Genomic DNA, 27,708 nt, shown 5'->3' with positions numbered 1-27,708 from the left:
AACAATAAAAACATAAAAGTAAAACCACACAAAAACCATGCCCTCAGGATTAAAGACAGAATGTACACACTTCAAAATAACTTTAACCAAAAAAGGAAAACTACATGGCACAGAGTGTGAATTCTCACACTTACATTCCAGATTAAAGGAACTGAAGAAGCATAACTAAATGAAATGAGTGATTCTGGATTAGACTCTGAATCAGGATGAAAAAAAAATTTTTTGCCAAAAAGGGACAATATTGGAACAACTGACAAAAGCTGATAATAGCGTGGTAACATTGCCAATTTTCCCAAATTTGATCATTATATTGTGGATTTGTTCTTAGAAAATACATGCTTAAATATTTAAGAATAAAGAGACATGATGTCTTCAACTATCTTGTGAATCATTCAAAACATATATATATATGTGTATATATATATACATATATAAAAGTTATATTAAGAGAAAAAGGGAACCACAGATCAAATACAGCAAAATGTTAACTAATCAATAGAGTAGATAGGGGACTCTGTTTTTTGTTCTATTCTTGAAACTCTGCTGTATATTTTAAATTTTTTAAGTAAAGACATAAAAATCACTAGTTACAAGACTTCCGCTTCCAGTCAAGATAGAGAAACAGGCACATATTTATCCCCTTGCATAAAACAACTAAAAACTGGACGAAATACAAGAAATAATGTTCAAGCCATTGGACATTAGGCAAGGAAGGACACTGAACTCTGAAAGACTATAAATAAATGAACTGAGTCCTGAGATTATCACAGCTTACTGAATGGAGAAAATGTACAAGCCATGGCCCAGGGAAGAAGAGCCAAGTAGAACACAGTTATCTCTGTGAGTTAAAGAGACTGTTCAGAGCAAAGAGACATCAGGGTACAGTACTGGAGAAGACACAAGGACACAGTACTGCAGAGGAGGGAGGTGTACGAAGAGAAGACTCAGGAGATCCACAAAGACTCCTTCTCAAATATTAAGCTAAGTGCTGATCAGCTCAGGATGTGAGGAAACTACTCTATGCCAAGGAAATAACCCATCTGTAAGGATTACAGAAAACACTGTCTAGAGCTCACATAGGACCACGGAATTGTGCCAGGTTCCAACAGCCAGAGTATAAAACCTCATAATATGGGGAGCATCCTCTGAATACTGAGAATGATCTTGCCCCAGCAGAAGAGATAAATTCACTCTAGACTACACATACTGCTGGGCTACTTAATAAATATAAAAAACAAAAACCAAAAAGATCAAGCTATGTCCAAGTAACTTAACTATATCCCAACAAAGCTCAATAATATATAAAGAAATGTAAAACTATTCAGTAACTAATAATTTAAATTCATAATATCTGGCATCAAATCAAAGATTACCAGACATGCAGATGCAGGAATATAAAATAAGGGGGAAAAATCAATCAAACTGGCCCAGAAGTAGCACCGGTGATAGAAGACAGGAGGAATAAAAGTTATTATGACTGTATTCCATCTGTTCAAGAAACTGAAAAAAAGAATAAATTATATTAATTAGACAAATGGAAAATATTTTAAAAGATTCAAACTGAACTATTATAGATGATTCATTTATTTACGACTTGTTAATTTTCAACATGAAAATGGCTCAACTACTCAAGTTTCTGTTTTCTTCTCTCCAATTCCTCCACCATAAGTACAGGCATGGGGCAAAAGGAGGATCTGAATCTGGCAGATATGAAAAAATAAAGCACTGGCACACAGGCATATGTAAATTGAAATACTGGTGAGACAGGAAGTGACACTGCCAGAGGAGGAGGAGGGAGGGAGGAAGGGACACAGCTGGAACAGGAGAGATTAGGGAGAGGGTTAGTTAAAATCACTGATAGGGTTATTCAAGAGCCCAGGGGTTGGAGGGGCGGCAGTCCAACATGGTGGCATAGCAAGCCTGATCTCACCCTCTTCCAAGACATACCAAATCTACATCTACATCTGGAATAATTTCAGCTAAAAAGAACTTAAAACTAGATGGGCAGTAGAGGCAAAGATGCAGTGTCACCTAAAACCCCATCCCAACACACTGATACACGGTAGGGAGGCATCTCATAAGCCCAGACCTCTCTTTGAGGATCAAAGTATTTGTGCCGCGCACTGGGCACCTAAACCCTTGACACCCACACCAGAGAGACAAGGCCGCCAAGACATCTGGCTTTAGAAACCAATGGGGCTTACACCCAGGGGGCCATCTGAGGTACTTCTGTTGCAGGGCTCATGTGTGGACTCACTGGTTCCAGGAAACAGCACAAAGGCAGCAGTTTGAAAGGTGACTGGATTATATATGAAGGAGATTCCGTTGCTAATCTTAAAGTATCTGCTGGATGGACAGGAATTAGTTGGGATTTTCCTCATGGATGGTGGCACTAAACCTAATTACCCCCACCCCCAAAAAATTAATAAATAAACTTTTTTTTTTTTTTAAGTCAGGCTACTCAGACAATCACAAAGGTCTCAGAGATAACCAAGAGCTAGGATAAGGCTGAATGATAAGAGCCATCTCCTACATAAGGCCTAGTCCTTCAAGACTGGGAGAGATAGCTATTTCTCCTAATACATAGAAACAAACACACAGCATCAAGCAAAAGGAAGAAACAGAGGAACATGTTCCAAAGGAATAAGACAAAACCTCAGAAAAAGACCTTAATGAAACAGAGACAAGTAAAATACTATACCTGATAAAGAGTTAAAGAGATGCTTACTGAACTAAGAAGAAGAATGAATGAACACAGTGAGACCTATAAGAAATACAAGAAAATACTAAACAGATGTCACAGAGTTGAAGAATACAATAACTGGACTGAAAAATACCCTACAGGGTTCAAAAGCAGACTAGATGAAGTTGAAGAACAAAACAGCAACCTGGAAGATAGGCCAGCAGAACTCACCCAAACAGAGTAGCAAAAAGAAACAGGAATTTTAAAAAGTGAAGATACTTAGGAGACTTACAAGACAACATCAAGGAAAATAACATTCACTTTATGGAGGCCAGGGGGAACCCACGGGGGTAAGGAGCAGAAAAATAAGAGAGAGAGAAAGGGGCAGAAAACTTATTTGAAAAAATAATGGCCAAAAACTTCCCTAACCTGGGGAAGGAAACAGACATACAAGTACAGGAAGCACAGAGAGTTCTAAATAAGATGACCACCAAGATAAATTATAAATAAACTGTCAAGAGTTAAAGATAAAGAGAGACTCTTAAAAGCAGCAAGAGAAAAACAACTTGTTACATAAAAGGGAACCCACGTTAAGACTACTGGCTGACCTTTCAGCAGAAACTCTGCAGACCAGAAGGGAGTGGCATAATATATTCAAAGTACTGCAAGTAAAAAATTTATAACCAAAAATACTATACCTGGAAAGACTACAATTCAGAATTAAATGAGATATAAAGAGCTTTCCAAATAAGCAAAGCTAAATGAGTTCATCACCACTAAACCAATATTACAAGAAGTGTTAAAGGTCTTCTTTAGGCTGAAAAGACAGCACCAACTAACAATAATATATATATATTATAGTATATATATATATGAGTGAAAGTCTCACTGGTAAAAGCAAATATATAGGAAAGGTAGTATTAACCACTTATAAAGCTAGTATGAAGTTTAAAAGCCAAAGGAGGAAAATTAAAACTACAATAATTAGTTAAGGAATACACAAAATAAAAAAGATGTAGAGTATGACAACAAAAACACAAAGTTTCCGGGAGGGCAATAAAAATGTAAAGTTTTTAGAATGTATTCGAATTTAAGCCGCTACCAATTTAAAACAGACTGCTATATACAGAGACAGCTATATGTGAACCTCAAGGTAACCACAAAGCAAAACATACAGCAGACATACAAAAGATATTGAGAATAGAATTCAACATAACACTAAAGCAATTCATAAAACCACAAGTGAAGAGAGCAAGAGATAAAGACAGGAAGAAAGAGAAACTACAAAATAAGCCAGAAAACAATTAACAAAATAGAAATAAGTTCACACCCACCAATATTTACTTTCAGTGTAAATGGACTAAATTACTCAACAAAAGACACTGAGCGCCTAAATGGATTAACAAAACAAAACAAAACAAGACTAACATACATTATGAAGAAGAAAGTTATTTTAGATCTAAGGACCCACAGACTGAAAAAGAAGGGCATGGAAAAATTTTCCATGCAAACAGAAATGAAAAGAAAGCTGGAATAGTCATACTTACATTAGACAAAATAGACTTTAAAACAAAGAACATAATAAAAAAAATCCCACTCCTGGGCATATATCCAGAAGGAATCCTACTTCAAAAAGACACCTGCACCCCAATGTTCATAGCAGCACTATTTACAATAGCCAAGACATGGAAACAGCTTAAATGTCCATCAACAGACGACTGGATAAAGAAGATGTGGTATATTTATACAATGGAATACTATTCAGCCATAAAAATGACAACATAATGCCATTTGCAGCAACATGGATGTCCCTGGAGAATGTCATTCTAAGTAAAGTAAGCCAGAAAGAGAAAGAAAAATACCATATGAGATTGCTCATATGTGGAATCTAAAAGAACCCAAAACATTAATACAAAACAGAAACAGACTAGACATAGAATACAAACTTGTGGTTGCCAAGGGGGTGGGGGGGTGGGAAGGGACAGACTGGGAGTTCAAAATTTGTAGATACTGACAGGCATATGCAGAATAGATAAACAAGATTATACTCTATAACACAGCGAAATATATACATGATATTATGGTAGCTCACAGCAAAAAAAAAAAAAAAATGTGACAATGAATGCATGTTCATGTATACCTGAAAAATTATGCTCTACACTGGAATTTGACACAATATTGTAAAATGACTATAACTCAGTTAAAAAATGTTTAAAAAAAAAAGACAAGCACATTACATAATAATAAAATGGTCAATCCAAAAAGAAGATATAATATTTATAAATATTTACACACTTAACACAGAAATGTGTAAGTATACAAAGTAACTATTAACACATCTCAATGGGAAATGTGACAGCAATATAATAATAGTAGAAGTCTTTAACCCCATTTACAACAATAGATAGATCATATAGACAGAAAATCAATAAAGAAACATTAGCCTTAAATGAAATGTAAAACCAGATGGACTTAAAAGGTATAAACAGAATATTCCACACAAAAGCAGAATAAACATTCTTCTCAAAGGCACATGGAATATTCTCAAGGATAAACCACATGTTAACCATTAAACAAGTCTCAATACATTTAGGAAGACTGAAATCATATCAAGCATCTTTCCGATAACAATGGTATGAAACTAGAAATCGATTATAAGAAGAAAACTGGATAAATCACAAATATATGAAGATTAAACAGTTAGCAAACCACTAATGTGTCAACAAAGAAATCAAGGTGGAAATTAAAAATATTATGAGACAAATGAAAATGGAATAAAACAACCCAGAATTTATGGAATGCACTAAATGCTGCTCTAAGAGGGAAGCTGAAATAGAGAAAGGCCCTCAAGAAACAAAAAAAATCCCAAATAATCTAACTTACACCTAAAGGAACTAGGAAAAGAAGAACATACAAAGCCCACAGTTAGTAAAAGAAAGGAAATAATAAAGATCAGAGGAGAAATTATAAAATAGAGACTAAAATAACAACAGAAACGATTAGTGAAACTAAGAACTAGTTCTTTGAAACGAAAAATAAAATTGAAAAACCTTTATCTAGACTCACCAAGATAAAGAATGAAGGCTCAAATAAAATCAAAGAGATGTTACAACTGATACCCCAGAAATACAAAGGATACATTTAGGATACAAATGTAACAAATATAGTTACATGTCAAAAAAAACTAGAAAAGTGAAAAACATTGGATAAATTCCTAGAAATACACAAGCTCCCAAGATTGAATCATGAAGAAGTAGAAAATCTGAATAGACTCTTTACTAGTAAGAAGACTGAATCAGTAATCAAAAAACCACCCAACATTCAAAAGTCTACGGAACCACACAGATTCATTGGTAAATTCTACCAAATATTAAATGAAGATTTAATATCTCTTCTTCTCCAACTCTTCCAGAAAACTGAAGAAGAGGGACTTCCAAATTCATTTTAGGAGACCAGCATTACTCTGATACCAAAACCAGACAAAGATACCAATGAAAAAAGAAAATTACAGGCTAATATGCCTGATGAACATAAATGCAAAAATCATCAACAAAATATTAGCAAACCAAATTCAACAATGCATTACAAGGATCATACACCATGAACAATGGGAATTAATTCCAAGGATGCAGGAATTCCAAGGATGCAATTCAACATCTGCAAATCAATAACTATGGTACACCATATTAATAAAATGAAGGCTAAAAATCATATGATCTTCTCGATAGGGAAAAGCATATGATAAAATTCAACATCCATTCATGATAAAAATTCTCAACTTAGGTATACGTCACATATAACAAACTCACAGCCAACATCATACTCAATTGTGAAAAGCTGAGAGCTTTTCATCCAAGATCAGTCTCCAGTCTCACCACTTTTATTCAACATAGTATTGGAAGTCCTAGCCCTGGTAATTAGGCAAGAAAAAGAAATAAAAGGCATACAAATAGGAAAGGATGAAATAAAACTGCCACTATTTTCAGATGAAATGACTCTACATATAGAAAACCCTGAAGACTCCACCAAAAAACTCTTAGAAGTAATAAATATATTCAGTTAAGTTCCAGGATACAAATTAATATACAAAATGTGTTTCATTTCTATACAAATAATGAACTATCACAAAGCTAAATTATGAAAACAATTCAATTTACAGTGGCATCAAAAAGAATAAAATCCCTAGGAATAAATTTAACCAAGGAACTAAAAGATCTATACACTTAAAACTATTAGACATTATGAAAGAAACTGAAGAAAACACATATAAATGGAAACACATTTCATGACTATGGGTTGAAAGAATTGATATTGTTGAAATGTCCACATGACCCAACGTAATCCACAAATTCAATGCAATCCCTATCAAAATTCCAAAGACATTTTACACAGTTCTAGAACAAATAATTCTAAAATTTGTATGGGACGAAAGTGCCCAAATAACCAAAGCAATCCTGAGAAAGAAAAACAAAGCTGGAGGTATCATGATACCTCATTTCAAACTGCAGTAATCAAGCAATAGTAATCAAAACACTATGACAGTAGAGTAAGAAGAGACATGTGGGTCAGTGGAACAAAACAGAGAGACAAGAAATAAAACCAGACATATATAGTCAATCAATTCACAACAAAGGAGGCAAGACTATAAAATGGGAAAGGATAGTCTCGTCAATAAATGGTGTATTGGGAAAATTGGACAGCCACATGCAGGAGAATATAAGTGAATGACTGTCTTATACCATATATAAAAATCAACTCAAAATGGATTAAAGACTTGAATGTAAGACCATAAACCATAAAACCCCTAGAAGAATACATACGTAAGGAAGATCCTTGACATCACTCTCAGAGATATTTTTTTGGATCTGATCCAAAGGCAATGGCAACAAAAGCAAAAACAAACAATTGGGATTATATTAAATTAAAAAGCTTCTATACAGTAAAGGAAACCATAAACAAAACAGAAAGTCACTCTACTGAATAGGAGAAAATATTTGCAAATTATATATCCATTAAGGGGCTAATATTCAAAATATATAAAGTACCATACAATCTAGCTATTCCACTGCTGGATATTTATCCAAAGTAAACAAAAACACTAATTCAAAGAAATACATACACCCATAATGTTCATTGCAGCATTTTTTACAATAGCCAGATACGAAAATGATCTAAGTGTCCACTCATGAATAAATAAATAAATAAGATGTATACATGTACACACACACACATGAATATTATCCAACCATTACAAAGAATGAAAGCCTGCCATTTGTGACCACACGGATGGATGTTGAGGGCATTACGCTAATGAACTAAGTCAGTCAGAGAAAGATCAATACTGTATGATTTCACGTATATGTAGAATCCAAAAAACAAAACAAACAAAGAAAATAAAACAAAATTCACAAGTACAGATAACAGACTGGTGGTTATCAGACAGAAGGGGCTGGGGAGTAGGTGTAAAGAGTGAAGAGAGCAAGTGTTTGGTGATGGCTGACAACTAGACTTACAGCAATGATCACTTCATAGTGTATACAGATATCGGTTATGTTGTACACCTGAAACTAATATGTACCAGTTTTACCTGAATTTAAGAAAAAAATTATCCCAACATGAAAGAGAGAAGGAAAGAAGATAAGAAGGAAAGGGGGAAGGAAGGAAAGAAGGAAAGTACTGGAAGTGAAAAATATCTGAGCTGAAAAATACATTGAATGATAGTAACACTACATAAAAACAAGATTACTGAAATGGAAGACATAACAGTAGAAACTAGCCACAGTTGAAACACAGAAACACAGAAAACAGAAAAATAAATAAACAGAGCACCCGTAAACTAAGGGATAACTTCAAACAGCCAAATATGTATGAAATTGGAGCCCCCAAAGGAAAGAACAGGGAAGAAGGACTAAAAAAAATTTTTGAAAAAATAATGGCAGATATTTTTCTAAAGCATCTAAAAATTGTAAGCCCCCAGTTTTCTAAGATCCACAGAACTTTAGCACAAGAAACATGAAAAAAACTACACAAAGGCACATAACAAATTGCCTAAAATCAGTGATAAAGAGAAAATCTTAAGCACAGTCAGAGGAGGGGAAACTTAGGCACAAATATTTATCAAAAAAAAAAAAATGCAAGACAACAATACATCTTTGAAGTAGTGAAATAAAATTGTGCCAAGCTAGGATTCTATATATAGCAAATACTTTTCGAAAACAAAAACCACAAAAATATTTTCACACTTACAAAATTTGAAAAAATGAATTACCAGCAGATTTCCATTACAGGAAATGTTAAAAGGAGCTCTTCAAGCAGGAGGAAAATAGTACCAGGTGGAAACCTGGATCTACACAAAGAAATGAAGGGTAACTCAATGGGTACACGTAAAAGCTTACGTTCTTATTATTTAAATTATACAAAAGATAATCAATTATTTATAACAAGAAGGAGGAGGAAGAGGAAGAAGAGGAGGACAAGGAGGAGAAGAATGTATTGCGGGGCCTATAACATAAGTAGAATTAAAGTTATGTCAACAATAGCACAAAGGATAGGCAGAAATGGAGGTATAGTGTGGCAAGGATATTATATAGATGAGGTTCTACATTATCCCTAAAACATAGATGTACAGTAAGTTAAAGATGTATCCTATAAACCCTAAAGCAACCACTGAAATAACACAATAAACAGTGACAGGTGATAATCCAACAAAGAAGGTAAAAATGGAATCATAAAAAAACTCAACCCAAAATAAGGAGAAAAAAGGAGAATAAGAATGAAGAAAGAGCACGTAGGACAAAGGGAAAACAAATGGCAACCTGACAGATTTAAACTTAACCAAATCAATAATCACATTAAATGATAACAGTCTAAACACACCAATTAAATGACAAAGATTATCATATTAGGAAACAAAGCAAGACCTACCTACATTCTACCTATAAGAAATCCACTTTAAATATAACAAATAGGATGAAAAAAGACATACCATGCTAACATTAACCAAAAGAAAGCTAGGGTGGTTATATTAATATCAGACAGAATAGATTTCATAGCAAAGAAGACTACCAGAGATAAAGAAGCTAATTTCATAAATGGTCAATTCATACAGATTTAGAAATCCTAAACATCAGTCACCTAAAATACAAATTAATTCATTTATCATAAAAAAGTAACAATTCTAAACATTTATCCACTTCGTAACAGAGACTCAAAATACATGAAAGAAAAACTGATTAAACTGCAGGGAGAAACAGACATATTCACAATTATAATCAGAGATTTCAACATACCTATCTCAATAACTGATAGAACAGGTGGACAAAAAAGGGTAGGGGTACAAACAACTTGAACACTACGATCAACATCTTGACCAAATTGTCACTTATAAAACACTCCAAACAACAACAGCAGAACATAACGTACACATAAAAGACAGAACATACTCTAGGCCATGAAACAAGTATTCATAAATGTTAAAGGATTCAAGTCACATAAAATAGAATCTTGGAAAACAATGGGACTAAATTTTAAATCAGTAACAAAATTATCTCTAGAAAAAAAAATACTTGGAAATTAAATAACAGACTTTAAATGAACACATGGTCCAAAGAAGACATCAAAAGGTAAATTAAAATACATCCTAAACTGAAAGAAAATGAAAATAAGCATATGAGAATTAGACAAAATTAAAAACACTATAAGTTTATATGAATTACAATAGAAGAAAAGCCTTAAATTAATAATCTCAATTTATACCTTATTAACCCAAGGGGAAAAAAAAGAGCAAACAAAACCCAAATTAAGTGGGAAAAAAATTTAATAGATTTCAGAGCAGAAATCAATGCAATAGAAAACAGAATATCAATTGAGACAATGTTGCTGGAATAAATGAATATCTGTTAGTTAAAAAAAAACCTTTAATCTATACCTTGCCCCATATCCAATAATTAACTAAAAATAGGTTATAGACCTAAATATAAATGCTTAAAACCATGAAACTTCCAGATGCAAACATAGGAGAAAACACCTCTGGATACGGCCAAGTTTTTTTTTTTTTAGACACAACACCAAAAACACAGTGCTCTAAAGAAAAAATGGATATCCTGGACTTTTCTTTAAGGTAGAATAAATGATGGATTTTCAGTGTCAAGAGGAAAGGCTGACTGACATACTCCTTGTTTTTCTTTGGGTTTCCAACCATTGTTCAACTGTTATCTATCAACATTTCTTCGGTGAAAGGCAATACTATTCCCTTAAAACCACTTCCTCCCAATCTGTCACCTTTTCCCAGCCTCCTTTCCCATCGCAAAAATTCTCCTGCCTGCCTTCCTTAATTATCTTAGTATTTGTCTCCATTTATTCCTCACGAAAATACATGACACTTCAGTACACACATGGATAATTCCTCCTCTATCCTAACCTCATAAATCCTCCATCTTCTCACCTATTAATCCTATTTCTTGTTTCTTTCACTACCTTACTTTTTCTAAAGAGTGTAACTCCAGTTAAACATAGTAAATAAAACACATGGCTATTTTTCCCCTCCTTTCCAAAACCCCACTAAAATACAATATACTTATTTAAAGTATACACTTGCAATAACAAACAAAACAGAAAAGGCAACAATCACAGATAAGACATGCCAACAAAATACAAGAAAATGAAAAGCAAGTAAGTGGTTACTGATGTGCCTATCAGGAAAAGTTGAACATTAAGTGTTCTGCAAAAGGGAAGTCAAGGGGAAAAGGCAACGTGGTGGGTGGGGGAATTGGAGGAAAGGGATCAAAAGGTACATAAGATAAATAAGTACTAGGGATATAATGTACAGCATGGCAGCTGTCATTAACACTGCTATGTGATACATAGGAGAGTTGTTAAGTGAGTACATCCCAAGAGTTTTCATCAAAAGGAGAAACTTTTTTCTTTTTATTATAGCTATACATGGTAGATGTTAACTAAATCTATTGTGGTAATCACTTCACAATGTATGTAAATCAAACCATCATGCTATACACCTTAAACTTATAGAGTGATGCATGTCAATTATATTTAAGTAAAACGGGGCGGGGGGGAGGCAATTTATAGGGTCAGGTAACTCCAGTAAAGCTTAGAAACTAAGACATATAAATGAAGGTAAAGGAGAGGGCACTGAAGCAGGAGGACTGACCCAAAGCCTATGTGAGGAACAGCCAAAATTCTATAGTTCCCACTACTCTGCCCACACAGACACGCAACTGCTCTTCCCCCGGCACAGAAGAAACAAGAGGTAAACATGAGCCAAAGAGGCTCTGCGCTCAGTAACACCAAGACAGCTGACCAAAAACAGGAGAAAATAACTAAATTATGACTCTTTGAACACTGTATTTTCCCTATCTATTCGTAACACTAGTAGTCAAACAAAATATAGGACACCAGTTAAATTTGAATTTCAGATAAATGATAAATAATTTTTAGTGTATGCATGTCTCAAATATTGCATGCAAATTTAACTAGTGTTCTATATTTTAATTTGCCACATCAGGCAAACCTACCTTCAGGCTAGAGACTAGAGAATTGCTCTTTGGGGAATCTCACTGTCCCAGGAAAGGAAAGATATAAACATTAGGGTTAGTCAACGAAATCACAAATATTTACCTGATCACACACACCACACACACACACATTTCCCGTAAGAAACAGTTTCCTCTACAATTTACTCAAATTCTAAGACCCTTTCTTGCACCCTTAGAGTGCAAGAAACACACCAATTTTTTTTAACTTTTCAAAGTAAGGTTAAAAAAAATTTTAACTTTGAATAAATATAGCAAAATGTGATGCTTAAGTAAGACAATGAAAATAAATACACCAAAACTTGAAGAATTATTCAGATGTGTAACATTTTACCTTTTACGCCTTCAAAGAACAGCACAATTTTGGTCTTTATTTTTATAGCCCTTTTTTTAAATTTTGTATGATATTTTATAATCTTGGAGTTTAAAAAAATATGCTGCTTATCCAAAGGATTTTTAAGTGTGATTAAATCATCAATGTATTATTATTTAGCAATGAAATGACAGCAAAGAACACCTATATACTAAAATATTCCATGTGATTCACTGCACTAACGAATCACAGAATTCAGAGAAGGTGAGTTATAATGAAAGCTTGTTTTGAAAGAAGAAAACAGCAAGGCTCAAGGGACCCAAGACGGTAGGGTAATAAAGAAAACAAAATTTCTAAGAATGGTTCTCAAACCTAACTGATCGTTAGAATAATCTGGCTATCTACTAGGAAAAAAAAATTTCAAAGTTAAAAAACATCAGACCTCCTGACTCAGAATAACAGGAGTACGGCCAAAATTTTAGAATTTTTGAAACTTCCCCCATGAGATTCTGTAATCAGCAAGATTATGGAACCACTAACTCAGAATGCTGACTTGGGTGTGCTAATTCAATAGTATGATCTATTTGCCTTAAGGACAACTATAATGCTATAGAAAATAAATGATGAAATCATTCTTCTTACCTTAGACACATTGCTGACATAATTCATTTGGATAGTACTTTCCTTATCAACTTGATTGCAAAGGTTCTGTAAAGTAGATGCGTATTCTTTATCACTTTTTATTCTCAGGGCCATGAATTTCTTCACTGTTTCCAGTAACCGTAATTCCCAGTCTTGCAATTTTAACACAGCTTCATGTGAATTCTTCAGGTCACTCCCAAACCCCATTTTTGTAAGGCACTGTCTTATCCTCCACACTGCACAAGTAGCCTTCTAATCAGCACATATCTGCATATGTAAACAGAAGGAAAAAATCTTAAATCAAAAGGAAATTAGTCTTCAAAGCAAAGTTATGGCCCATTCTTTTTAGAGTGAAAAAAAAAAAAATCACTATAACTGAAAGCTTTCCCCCAAAGATCAGGAATAAGATGAGGATTCTCACCACTTCTATTCAAAATTATAATGGAGGTTCCAGCCAGTACAATAAAATAAATGAAATAATTTCCATTGAAATTGGAACGGAAAAAGTAAAAATATATTTGCAGATGTTGTGACACAGTATATAGAAAATCCTAAGGAATGCAATTTAAAAAGTATTAGAACTAATAAATGAGCTCAGTAAGTTTACAGAGTGCAAGATCAATATACAAATATCAACTGTATTTCTATATACTAGCAATGATCAATCCAAAAATGAAATTAAAAAATTCTATTTACAACAGCACCACAAAGAATAAAATAATTAAGAATAAATTTTACAAAACTAACCCAAACATTTACTCTTTAAGTTACAAAACATTTTTGAAAAAAATTAAAGAAGACCTAAATAAATGGAAAGACTCATGTTAATGGAGCCAAAAGACTTAATATTTTTAAGAAAGCTATACTCTTCAATTTGATCTACAGACTTAATTCAATCCATATTAAAATCTAAGCTAGCTTTTTTTTTTTTTGCAAAACTTAACAAGTTAATCCTAGAATATATATCGAAATGCAAGGGAGCCAGAATAACCAAATAAATAACAAACCAAAAAAACCCTGAAGAAGAACAACAAAGTTTGAGGACTCACACTTCAGTGCCAAGTCTATTCAATGGGGGAAAAGAAGTCTTTTCTATTAATGGTGCTAGGACAATTGGACTGCACATGCAACAGAATTAAGCAGGATGCCTTCTCAGACCATAGACGAAAAATTAACTCTAAAGGAATCACAGATATAAATATCAGAGCTGAAACTATAAAACTCTCAGAAGAAAACAACAGTAAATCTTTGTGACCTTGGCTCAGGTAATGGTTTCCTAGAAAGGACACCAAAAGTATAAGCAACAAAATAAAAATACATAAATTTGGTTTCATCAAAATTAAAAAATTCTGTACCTCAAATGCCACCATCAAGTAAGTGATAAGACCACAGAATGGGAGAAAATATTTATAAATCATATATCTGATAAGAATACTTCTATCTGGATTATATAAAGAATTATTAGAACTCAGTAATAAAAAAGACAAATCAACTACAAATGGGCAAAGGATTTGAGCAGACATTTCTCCAAATAAGGTTTACAAATAAATGTCCACTAAGCAATGAAAAGACTTTCAATATCATTATTCACTAGGAAAAACAAACAATCAAAACCACAATGAGATACCATTCCATACCACTAGGAAGTCTATAATAAAAAAAAATAGATAATATCTAGTGTTGGAAACTGTGAAAAAAATTAGTACCATCATATACTGCTAATGTAAATGTAAAATGGGCAGTTCCTCAAGTTAAACACAGAGTTATCAGATATAACCCAGAAATTCCACTCTTATGTATATACCCAAGAGTAATGAAAACATACGCTTACACAAAAAGTTGTACATGAATGTTCAAACACAATCGCTGGTAAGAGTCACAAAGTGGAACAACCTAAATGTTCATCAACTGATCAATGGATCATGATGTATCATACAAAGAAATCTTATCTGGCAATGAAAAGGAATGAAGTATTGACACAAGCCACAACATGGATAAACCTTGTAAACTTTATGCTAAGTGAAGAAGCCAAACCAAAAGACTGACATACTACATTACCTTCTTATGTGAAATGTCCAGAATCTTTATCTAGAGACAGAAAATTAGATTAGTGGTTGCCTAAAGCCAATGAATTTGAGGTGAAATGAGGAGTTACTGCTAATGAGTACTGGATTTCATTTTGGGATGATGGAAGTGTTCAAAAATTAATTGTGGTGATGCTTAGGACAACTCCATGAACAGAATCAAAACCACTAAACTGTACAGTTTAAATGGGTGAATTCTTCAGCATGTGAGTTGTATCTCAAAGTTGTTTTAGAAAAATCACTGCAGCATAACTTACAATCATCTAAAGGACGGTTATCAGAAACTTCCCCCAAAATATCCTGCTTGTTTGCTATAAATCCCAAGAACTATGATAGAATTTATTTTCCTCTCTACTCTCCTAGAACTTCAGATAGTGAATCTTCAGGGTCAGTGAGAAGAAGTAAAGAAACACATCTTTTATTTTTAGGTGGCTCATCATACCAGAAGTCAATTTTTTGTTAATTCAGCTGAAATCTTCTAAGCTATACAGAAAAGTGAGAAGAGGTCTATCTCTCCAACCTCAGTGACGTCATCTAAAGAGATGGTGAAAATGTGGGTTTGCCGAAAACAACAATTACAGTTTTTCCAAACTGAAAACTGCCCCATTTTACGATCAAACAAGAAGAGGGGAAAAAAGTTGTAGAAAAATGTACTTCAGCAAACAGGACACTAAATGGGCCTTAACATAAATAAATCAATACAAGGGACCTGACATTCACTTTAATATCAAGTAGTATAATTCCAGTTTTTTCACTTCGTAGGTAGTAGCTTTAAAATTTTTTCTTTGATATACTGTATCTTTATGGGTCACAAAAATGAACATTTTTCTGTTATTTTATGTATAGCTCAACTAAGTCTCCGTGAAGATATACTCTATCTCATTCCATGTTTCCAATAAAAGAATAAGAAACATTTTTTTGAGGACAAAGAAAGGTGAAACATTTTGCTTTTTTTTTTTTAAACTGTATCTGAGTTGTGGTTCATTTAATTCTGTAACTTGGAATAAATATCATTTCTGCTTCTAAATACATCTAGCTCTAGTCTAAGCCTTGACAATCTTTTTTTCTTCCGTTATCAGAAACTTTGAAAAGATTATAAAGAGCTTAAAAGAATAAAAAAGGAAACAGAATCTGGCTGCTATCTGAAAAACACTCCAACCCATCCTAAAGACTTATTTATATACAGCAATATTCTAGGTCAGGGTTAATATAAAATAATCTAATACATGGTACTACTCCTTGAGGAATGACAAATAAAAACATTTCAAAACAACTCCATAATTAACTAAGACTATGTCCAATTACCAAATTAGTAGAGATTATAAATACTTTAGGAATTAGGGAAATGATATCCTATAGATAATTTTCCATAGATATCAAATAATATATATAAAACATCATTTCAATAGTGTTGGAGTTCCATCCAAATCATAGCCTATGTGAATTTGTTCAGTGCCCAACCTTCACCACCATGTTGTGTGGTAGACGTGATCATGGCATATTCATTCAGTGGAATACCATTCAGCTTTAAAATAAAAATGAGAAATTTTTTTTTGTATTGATATGGAACTATCATTAAGAACTAGATGAGGGGAGTGTATAGTTCAGTGCTAGAGTGCATGCTTAGCATGCACAAGGTCCTGAGTTCAATCCCCAGTACCTCCACTAAAATAAATATAAACCTAATTACCTCCCCCCAAAACAAACAAAAACAATAAATAAATAAGCAAATAAACAAATAAATAATTTGTAAAAGAACTGGAAAAAAGCAAAATACAGAACTTGGTAAGCTTACATTGTGTAAAAAGGAGGAAGAATAACAGAGACTAAATTTGCTTGTAAGTGCACAAAATTTTTCTAGAACATGTAGTGTGTGGGGCACAGGATGGGACATCTTTTCATTGTACATTTGAATTTTGTTTTAAGTGAATGTGTTGATATAACCTATTTTAAAAATTAATTAATTAAAGAGTTTTTGAAGAGAAAAAGATAGTATTAATGCAGCTTAGAATAGGCCAGAAAAGAAAGCTTCCTAGAAATTGCAAGATATGAACTAAGGCTGGAATAATAACCATGATTTAGACTGCAAAAAGTCAAAAAGGTAATGTATTTCAGGAAGTAGAAGCAGCATGGAGAAAATAAGTGAACAGGGGGTGAAGCAAAAAAAAAAAAGTCTCCAAAATCAAGCTAGATGTGGCAAGCAGTGGCAGAAGGCATACCAATTTATCTCTTGCTACTGTAATGTGAAGAAAACTGATTAGGACCAAATTTCTTTAATTAATGGATTTTTAAGACAAAATGACAAGGTCATGAAAGGTGATGTTTTAAATGATTACTCTGCTAGTGCTAGTTACACAAGTGTGTTCAGTTTGTGAAATTTCATAAAGCTGAGCACCTGTGATTTGTGCACTTTTCTATATGTACATTGTAGGTAATTAAAAGAGAGAGAGAGAGACAGATTTTAGTCTGTAAGCTAAGTATAAAATGGCTTGAAGGGAGAAAAACAAAATAAGACATGAAAGGGCAAATTAGTAAGTCATTACAGCTACATAGCCTGAGAAGTGAGGATCTACAATTGACAACATCAGTGAGAATTAAGATCAAAGAGGCTTGACCTAGTGAATGGATTTAGGGAAGAAATGAGAGACAGATGATCCAATGACAACTTGAAGGCTTTAATAAGAAATGATGACAACATCAATAGAAATGGAAGAATGACAATACGGAGCTAATTTAAAGAAAATACATTCATTTCAGCAGGAAACAGAAGTTTAGGTAAAATATTAAAGCTAAAGATCTTAATTTTGAGAATACTTGCTTACAGGCGATAATCTCAATAGACTGAATGCTAACAGAAAAGCAGAGTGAAGGACAAAGCCCAGGAGAACCTGTCAATGGAAGAACCAGAGGAAGAGAGGCCAAACAAAGGGAAGGGATTAAGTAAGCAAAAGAATAACAGGTTTGACAGAGTTACAGAAGCTGGGATAAAAAAGAAGTTATTGGCAATGTCAATGTCAGAGAGATGTAAAAACTGCAAGAAGTCACTATTGGAATTTTCAGGTAAAGTCGGTATAGTAAAAGCAGTACCTCAGAAGCTCCTATCTCCAATCACCAATTAAAAGTATAAAAATATTTAAAGAAAAACAAAAATTTAAACATATCATCAGCAAATAAAGGAGCACAACTTTATGCCACAAGTTTCACAGCAAAGGAAAGTAAGAGAAAATTCTGGTGTTCTAGGCAGCATGGAAATGTGCCCAAACTACCCTAACTTTCAGAAGATACTCTGAGGAAGTAGAGTTAGCAAAACATGAGAAGTCACCAATGTGAAATGCTCCAATGTGAAAATTCAGCAGAGACTGAACAAGCCAACCTAGGGAAAAATCAAGAAAATAACCAAAAAAAAGCTTCTCTGTACCAAGACAGGACCTGAAAAAATGCAGGGAGGGCGGCCTTGGCTTGTCATTTTCCAGGGCTCCGTGAAGAAACGGGGGATATAATTAAATCCAGGAGTACAAGATGTTTATGGAATCTCATAAGACAGAGTAAGTCTCAGGAAACCCAACAAGGCCAAACTCAGATCCAGCCAATATCTCCCCACCCTTCTATCTCCATGCTCATGTGACAAAGAAATCCAAATTAAAAGTAAAACCTAGCTGTTGATCCAGACAAGACGGCAAAGACCATTTTTCCCAGCTACACTCCACAAATCCCATAACTATAAACACTGGAATAGTGAAAGAGACAACCAAAGAACTTTGAAAATATAGGAAGAAGGCGAATTCCTTTGGCCCTAGGACCAGAAGAACAGCACAGAGGCAGGGTGTCTCGTGGTCCCCTCACCCAATAGAAAAAGGCCATCCAAATCTGACCTTTCCCAATCTCCAGTCTAGTAACAAAAGGCAGCCCATACAGGCTAACTCCCCCCAGGATCCAACAAGAGTCCCTCTGACAACATCAGGCAAGCCAGACATCATCAGCAAAGGAGACAGATTATGAACTGCACCAAAAATAAACAGCCAGCGGAAGCACTCACCTTCTCTGACAGGCCTGAGAATCCCTTTTTCTGCCAAGAGAAATGGAACTAGGCAGGAAGAACCAGCACGAGAGACCCAGCTACAGCAAGCAGTCCAGTCAGGAAGCCTTCCTGACCCCACAGGTCCCAGGATCTCCTTCCCCACCCAGAAATACAAGAGCAGGTGCACGGAACTAGCAAGAGGGACCAAGCTTCAGCAAGAGGTCCAGTCCAGGAAGGTACTTGTTCTCTGTGGGTCCAAGGCTCTCCTTTCCTGTCCAGAGACATCGGGGTAGCTAGGATTCATGATAAAGAAATCCCATCTCATTCCTCTAACCAGAGACATCTAGTAGCTCAGCCTGAGAAAGGTCTTCTACTCCCTCAAGCAGCTCTAGCAGGAACCAGTGGGAGCCCCAGCGATACCAGATAAAGCAAACCAAAACAACAGCACAGAGACCCTGAAAATTAAACTGTCATTGGAACCACAGCCCACAAAGATAGACCAAGACCTGCAAGTCAAATGTGAAGAGTGACTGATGGCCTGTGCCCCAGAGTCTCCTAATATAATAGATAAAATATTTAGGCTTCAATTGAAAATCTTCAATAGGACAGTAACTTACTACCTGTGGTTCGTTAAATGTCTCATGATCATACATACCTCTGTGCCTTTGAAGATGTTGTTCCTTCAATCTAAATGTTTTTTCTCCCTTGTTTGCCTGGAGAATTATCAGCAACTAACTTTAAAGCTATATTCTCTGTGAAGCCTTCTCTGACCATCCCCACAACCACAACCACTCAGGCCTACTTAGGCATTCCCTTTTCTCAGATTTCAGGGATCATGTTTGTATCTGTGATTATGCAACACTTCTCATAGAGTATTTTAATTATTTGTTTAGCTTTATCTCCCCCATTAAATGAGAAGCTACATGGAAATAAGAATATTACAGCATTTTCATGTTTATATCACTGGGGCTAAAATTACCACCCAGAATTCAGTAGGCATTCAATTTATTACAAATAATTGCAAGAGCAAACTCATTTTTTTTAATTTGTAAATAAGATTTCAAAACAAAAATTTCTATAATTTAGTGGACAGTAAGTACAAATCAGGCTGAAACAGAGTATTATGCAAAAGTACATGCATGTTAATTAACAAAGATGACTATTTTCAAATAGCTTCTTTTTTTAAAAAAATGAAACTAGTAAAAATCCCAGTAAACTGACTATTTAGATTTATTTAAGTCTATCTTATTTAAAGGTACTCAGCCTAGTATTTAGGATCAAGTGAATTATGTTGAGTTTTCAATTCACCATAAATAGTGATTAAAAAACTGTAAAATAACCATTAAAAACTCCCATATTTTCAAAAACTAGAATTTCATTCTATATAAAATAGATCCATAAATACATAATTCTTAAACAAAAATAGACATTATTAGATAGCAAAATATAAATATCCTTGGCAGGATAATAGAATTCCCCTGGTAGTTCCTGTAAGTATAAGAGTTTCTGGCAACTTTTACATTCTCCAAATACACAGATGGACATAGTGCTTTTATATAGTATTAAGAAACTTTAATGTATATTGAATACTCTTTTTCAAGTAAGGGAGATTTATTTTAACATAGAATATCTTATGGTCAAAAATATGTCTTAAAAAATATTTAATTATTTCCTTTTTTTTTTTTTTAACATTGACAGAGAAATTCAAATATGCCACTGGGGTATGCTTATTTAGAAAAATCAGAAAATAAGTGAATAAATAGAAATAGAAAAATCTTTTACTTCTCCCCCAAGAGATATATAATAGACTTAATAGAGTTTGCAAGAAATTTAATTGAGTTTGAATTTATAATCTTTGACTAATAAAACCCATCAAAATCCATTTATGGTTCAAGTTACTTTATCTGAAAATGTTTGTTCATTGATAAAGACTATAAAATCATTAACCAGTTGAAGTACAAAAATAATTACTTAATTGTATTTCTTAACTTTTATATACTTCAATACTGACAGAAGTCAGAAACAGTGACTCTATTTGAACAAAATAGTAAGCTGCTTGCAGCAAGACTGAAACAGTCACAAAAAGCCACCGAGTATACAAGTAATAACCACAGTTACAAACCAAAAACTGACCTCACATGAATACAAAGTGAGGAGCTTTTTCAGAAGCAGTTAAACAGGTAGGAATGAGCAGTCACCAAAGTTTCATGACAAAGACAACATCATTTACTACCAGTTAATATATGCTAAACTTGACCACCTTAAACAGATACGGTATCTAAAATTCCTCCCATGCTTTCTTTATTTGAAAGTGTTGCTGTTAGCTTAATTTAAAATAAAGGTTAAATTCAACTGAACACACTGGATTGGCCAGCCAGCCTACTGGAACAGAATTAATAGATAATGACGTTCCATTTAGAGAGAATACTGAATAAAAGCTGTGAGTCTAAAAATGAACACTGTGTTATTTTTAATTCTTTTTATTTTAAAAATGTTTCTTAAGTATTGACATTTAAAATTATTTGGGGCACTTTGCAGGATTCTTGCAAAAATTGAGCAATGGAAAGACAGATACAAAGTATGAAAAGGAGAGGGCCTAGTCAGGAAGAGGTCTCAGAGGAGCCTGTCTACAGCTAAGTCAAGGAAAGGACCTGTCAGTAGCAGCCCTAAGTTAAGGAAATGTGGATACTTTGCTGGGAACTTACAAATAGATACCTCTTGACTTAACTCTTCCTATATGATCAATTATTATAAAAAAAGTTCAGTTTTCATATTAGGCCAATTTTTTTTTTTCCTTCAAAGAGAGTAACACTGTGCAGAGAAGTCAAAATAATTTCAAAATCTGTATGTGTACTTTCAAATAGGTTCATTAAAGGCACACAAACACTAACAGAATGGCAAGCAACAAGTTTCATCAGTTTTAAGTTATATGAACTACGGGTCAAAACCAGCTCCTGCTCTGCAATGAGAAAGCCTGTCAGGGAGCCCAGACTGGACAGATCTTGTGCCCTTGTTTAGAACATAGAGGAAAGTCAGTTCCATCCTTGGCTTTTTTGTATAATTCCACCTTTCCCCAAAAGGCAAAATCTAACCCCTGCTCCCGTCCCATCCTTCTCTATAGTAGTGCCCTAAATTGTTCTTCTAGAATTCCATTCAGTTTGTAAATAAACTTCTCTAAATCTCTACCCTCCAATTCCCATCTGACACCTGGCTCCCCCAAAACACAGGGCTCTCAGGTGAGGATACACCCTGCCTACATTCCACCACCCATACCCATGGGGCTGGAGTACCAGGGGTGGTGGAGGGATGAGTAACCTTATCCTGATTTCTTAGTGTCATTTCCAAACCACTGCTCTTCCCATCTTATCCAAAAATCTCTTCTCCTTTGAAATCTATACCATTCAGCCTTACCAAATCCTACCCCACCTTGCTGTTATTTGTCTCCAAATCTGCCTCTCACTCTCCATCTTGCCACTCAAGTCTTATTCTTGAACCCAACCCAACTCCTACCTTCACTCATGGAGATTTTAACAGCTGTAGTCTTTCTCTTCACCAAAGACCCATTCAATCAAATCCATTTCAACTACCCGTTGCTACTGGCCAGAGCCTGAATCCAAAATTGTTTCACCTCTGCAATGCTAAATTTTAATATTCTAGTTTTAGGTCAAACCTACTACCTTCCTACTCTCTCTGAAGTCTAAGTTGCTACAACACCTACTTTAAGCCTCAAAAGTACTACTGATCAAACTGTTTTCCTTAAAATTTATCAGCTCCCCCTATACTCCTTCCCTTCTAGGGTAAGGATTTCACTTATCATCCAGAACTGGGGTAATTTTAAGAGTAAAATGGGGTGCTGTTCTTTACTATGCCAGGACTATGGGTGAAAACCTGGTCTGTCCTGGGCAAACTGGGACACAGAGCCCTCCTACTTCTTCCTCTACACATAATGAATCAACTGGATTTTCTATTGCACTTGTCCTAAAAACCTCCAACTCTAAATCGATTCTTCTTTACTCGCCCTAGCCATTTTTTTAAGGCTTGGCTACCTCTTACTAGTATTTAAAGCCTCTCTCAGATCACCTCCTCTAGGCAGCCTTCTCTGTCTCTGCTCTTTATTATCACAGCACTCAGGAATGACAGTATCCTACTCACAACTACATCCTCACACAATGTCAAGCATACAAGTGCACACCATAGATGTACTCAGTGAGTCTCAAAGTTGTACTCTGAGTATCTCTTATGTGTTTATTCTGAAGTACAACACATGAAAAATGATTTCTTTTACAACTTTATAAAGATTAAACAGGTCAAAAAGAGGTATTTCTAAATTAACAGAGAGCAAATACACAAGTAAAAACTAGTAGGTATTTTCCTTAACATGAGGTTTTTAAATTTATCTTCTCCTTATATTCAGTTAACTCTGGTTTTTATCTGTTACCTTCTGCTAGTGATTGTCCTCTTACATTCTGAAATAAAGTTACACCTAACAAATTTTGGAAGTACATGAAATGCAGGTAGAAATCAAATGATAAGTAGGAAAAGCAAATTTCAGAACATACATATCAAATGATCCTAATTTTTAAATTATACAAACATAAACCTGCATGTTCTTTAATACAATTGTCCCTTCATATCCAAAGGTTCTACATCTGCAGATTCAACCAACTGTGGATCAAATATTCAAGAAAAAAAATTTCTGAAAGTTCCAAAAAGTAAAGCTTGAGTTTTCCACATGCCAGCAACTATTCACGTAGCACTTACACTGCATTAGGTGTTATAAGTGATCTAGAGATGATGTAAAACGCAGGCACACCTCATTTTATTGTGCTTCACTTTATTCACTTCGCAAATACTGCGTTTTTCACAAATTTAAAGTTTGTGGCAACACTGTATCAAGCACGTCTATCGGTGCCATTTTTCCAACAGTATTTGCTCACTTTGTGTCTCTTCGTCATATTTCAGTAATTCTTGCAATATTTCAAACTTTTCATTCTTATTATATCTGTTATGGTGGTCTGTGATCAGTGATCTTTGATGTTATTCCTACAACTCAGTGAAGGCTCAAATGATGGTAAGCATTTTCCAAAAATAAAGTAATTTTTAATTAAGGTATGTACATTGTTTTTTAAAACATACTGCTGCTGCACACTTAACTGACCACAGTATAATGTAAACATAACTTCTATATGCACTGAGAAACCAGAAAATTTGTGTGACTTGCTTTACTGCAATATCCACTTTATTGCAGTGGCCTGGAACCAAACCACAGTATCTCTGAGGCATGCCTGTCTATGGGAGGATGTGCATGGGCCAAATACAAATACTACATCATTTTATACAAGAGGCTTGAACATCCTCAGATATTGCTATTAGCAGAGGATCCTGGATCAGTGGTACCCCTCACAGACACCAAGGGATAACTGTATATATTTTAAAAATCCAAATTGATACACATCAAACTTTTAACATTAGCTACCACTGAAGAGTGATTGTCAGAATACTGGGAAGAATGTCATTTTTACTTTATGTATCTCTAGTTTGTATTTTTATAAGAAGGATATCTTTATTTTATAGTGTTAAAAAAGGTATAAAGAAAAGACCCCCCAGTAAGAAGATAAAAATCAAATTTCACAGGCAGAATGCCTAACACTAAAATTTACTTCTCCTCCAAATATACATGATTTATTTTTATTCAGAAAATGACAAAAGTACTTCTATTATGAGACAGAAAAATCCCCAAATTTTATCTGTGTAACAGAATCTTGGCCCCTCTCATAGAATGCTTCTGGTTTCCACTGAACAATTTCATCCCTGTTCCATATCCTAGACTCCTGAACCGAAAGTCTCACCCTTCTCTATTCCCTCGTTTTTTCAGGTTTTACCTTAACCAATTCTAGTTCTAATTCAACACCTTAACAACAAATTGGTCTAACCGCAGGTCAAACCATTACTGCAGTTGCCCAGGAAAGGAATCTTTGTCTTTTTGCTGGATGACTCAGTAAAAGCCTTTTATTCATTCATTTATTCACCCAATAAATGCTTTTTAAATGTGCACTGAGTGAGGTCCTGAGTACACAGAGATAAACAGTGCTGGTTGCAAACTCAGGGAGCTTATTAGAGAAAAAGAAAAGTTCTAACACATAATAGTAACTGCTCTAAGGAATCATTGTGCAAAGTGCAGTAAGAACATAGAAGTATAATCTAACCCTGGCTAAAGTAAAGGGAAGGAAAAGCCTTCACAGACATCCCTAAAACCTCCAGAGTAGTCCCTTCCTCACTGGCACTTTCTTGCTTCCCTCTCAACCAAAATGAGTCTCCCCACTTTGAAAATACTGCTTAGAACTTACCTCCTACTTCCTTCCCACAAAATTCCACTTGTTCCTAAATGCCATGTAATTCTCAAAGAAAGCCAACCAAATGTGTGAAGCTCAAAAGGAAGCAAGGAAAGAAGAAAGAGAACACTCACTAAATGCCAACTCTACACAAGGACAAGAGAGAGCGGGCACTTACACCTTCTCTCATAGTGCCAAGCTCCAGCTGCCTGTACTAACTTGCTTATGTATCATTTGCATTTTCATCTACTTCCCACTTGGAATTGTGCATTTTTCAAAGATGAAGGCTTAGACTGCTACAGCTTTATAATATACACAGCGACCATATACATATTCCTGGTTAGAAGGTGGGGGTGGGGCATGGTGCATGGAGGAGTAACTCCTGCAGACTTCTGCTGTTTTAAATGAATTTCAACCGCCAACTAGTGCCAGTGGGTTGACTACAACATAAATCTCCTATTTTGTTTGGTTTTTTTTTTTTAATCTTTAACCTGATGCAGCCAAATGTAAAAACCTCAGCCAAAGTTAAATTTGGAATAATGTTTTCTTTTAAAAAAGCTAGTAATAAACAATTTTATCTCTAGCAACCTCAGAGAACTGGAAGGAAAAAGGAAATTGAAAATAAGTTTTAGATGAACAATGTTGTAAGAAACCAGGCAGTTCTCAAAAAAGACATTAAGTATACACAAACTATATCTTTTAAATGAAAATACAGATCATGAAAAACAAAAAGAGGCGGGGACTCTTCAAGATTAAAAGAGAATAAAGAGAGACATAAGGATAAATGCAATACATGAAACCTGATTGAATCCTGAATCCAAAAACCCCAAACACTTTTTTTAGGGACAACTGGGGAGATTTTAATATGGACCATTATATTAAACATATTCTTATACTAATGTTAATTTTCTTATATAGATACTGATTTTGAATCATGTAGGAAATTCCATAATCTTAGGATATGCATGCTTTAATACCTATATTATATTATATATTTATATATCATAATATAAATACAATATATATCATTAATATAATTTCAAGTGGTTTTAAAACTATATAAACATATAAAAGAGAAAATGTAGCAAAATGTTAATAGTGAGTGAATACAGTTGAAAGGTAATATGGGTGTTCACTGTCCAGAATTTTTCATTTTTTCTGTAGCACTGACCGTTTTCAAAATGAAATATTGGAGGGGGAAGACAGCATGACAGGAGGCCGGCTTGAGGGAAGCATAAGGAGTAAAAGCAGCACTGGTCTCAGCAACGTGAAAACCAGCTGCATGACCTTGGGCAGGTCATGGAACCTCTGTAGGTCTCAGCTGAAAGAGGAGGAAGGGGACAATCCCTGAGATAACTTCCCAGCTACAAATCCTATTACTCAACTACTTCTCAGCTCTAAAACGCAAATGATAACCAGGTACAAAGTGGAAAAACTCTCAGGACTGTTGTAACGATAAAATATAGTGTTTAAAACAGCTAGCCAAATGCTTGTCACATAGAGCACAGACAATAAATATTAACTCACTCTTAACATCAGAAAAGTTCTTCAGCAAAAAAACAAAAAATATGACTACTAATTTAAAAAAAATAAGTAACACAGAATTGGGAAGATCTACTTTAATATCTATTCAATTTCTATTGAATTAAAAACTTTTTCAGTTTGTACCCAAAATATCAGTTCTACAAGGCTGAATATAAATATGCTCTGATGAAACCAGAAAAACAAAACGATAATAAATGAACCTCCTAACTGTTTAGACAAGCTAAATCCTTTTCAGTGAGCTCAGTATGATATAATCTAAGGGTAGGATGCTCCAGAATCTGCAAAATAAAATAACTATAAAATTATACATCAGAACTTCGGGTAACAGTCTGCAAAGACTTCAGACTGGCTTAAAATTTCAAAAGACTTATCTCTTTTAAAGAGAGAGCATGGGGGAGAAGGCTTAATATAGAGTGTAAAAGTATACATAATTATTTCACTTCCAGAAAGATTCTGAAATCTTTCATGAAAAATGAAAGAAAATGAAATTAAATTCATAATTAACTCAGTCATATAAGTTAAATTTCAGAGGAAAAAGAAAAA

The 27,708-nt window shown here is 34.4% G+C and overlaps 1 protein-coding gene across 11 annotated transcripts in view; it reads right to left on the bottom strand.

The window, feature by feature from the left end:
- Positions 1-27,708, bottom strand: part of FER (FER tyrosine kinase) — a 364,680-nt gene that overhangs the window by 320,549 nt on the left and 16,423 nt on the right. For 10 of the 11 annotated variants that reach the window (XR_012505568.1, XM_074360443.1, XM_074360446.1 and 7 more), the window contains one exon: positions 13,187-13,453. Coding sequence is in view for 9 of the 11 variants with exons in the window: in XM_074360443.1 (XP_074216544.1) it covers positions 13,187-13,393 (207 nt within the window). In the remaining 2 variants the exon portion in view is untranslated. Of the gene's footprint in view, positions 1-13,186; positions 13,454-27,708 lie in introns of those variants that run through there. The other variant, XM_010971469.3, reaches the window with a different exon arrangement.

The sequence above is a fragment of the Camelus bactrianus genome, chromosome 3 (assembly GCF_048773025.1).
Source record: "Camelus bactrianus isolate YW-2024 breed Bactrian camel chromosome 3, ASM4877302v1, whole genome shotgun sequence".
Lineage (NCBI taxonomy): Eukaryota > Metazoa > Chordata > Mammalia > Artiodactyla > Camelidae > Camelus > Camelus bactrianus.
This window is presented reverse-complemented; position numbering and strand designations above follow the sequence as displayed.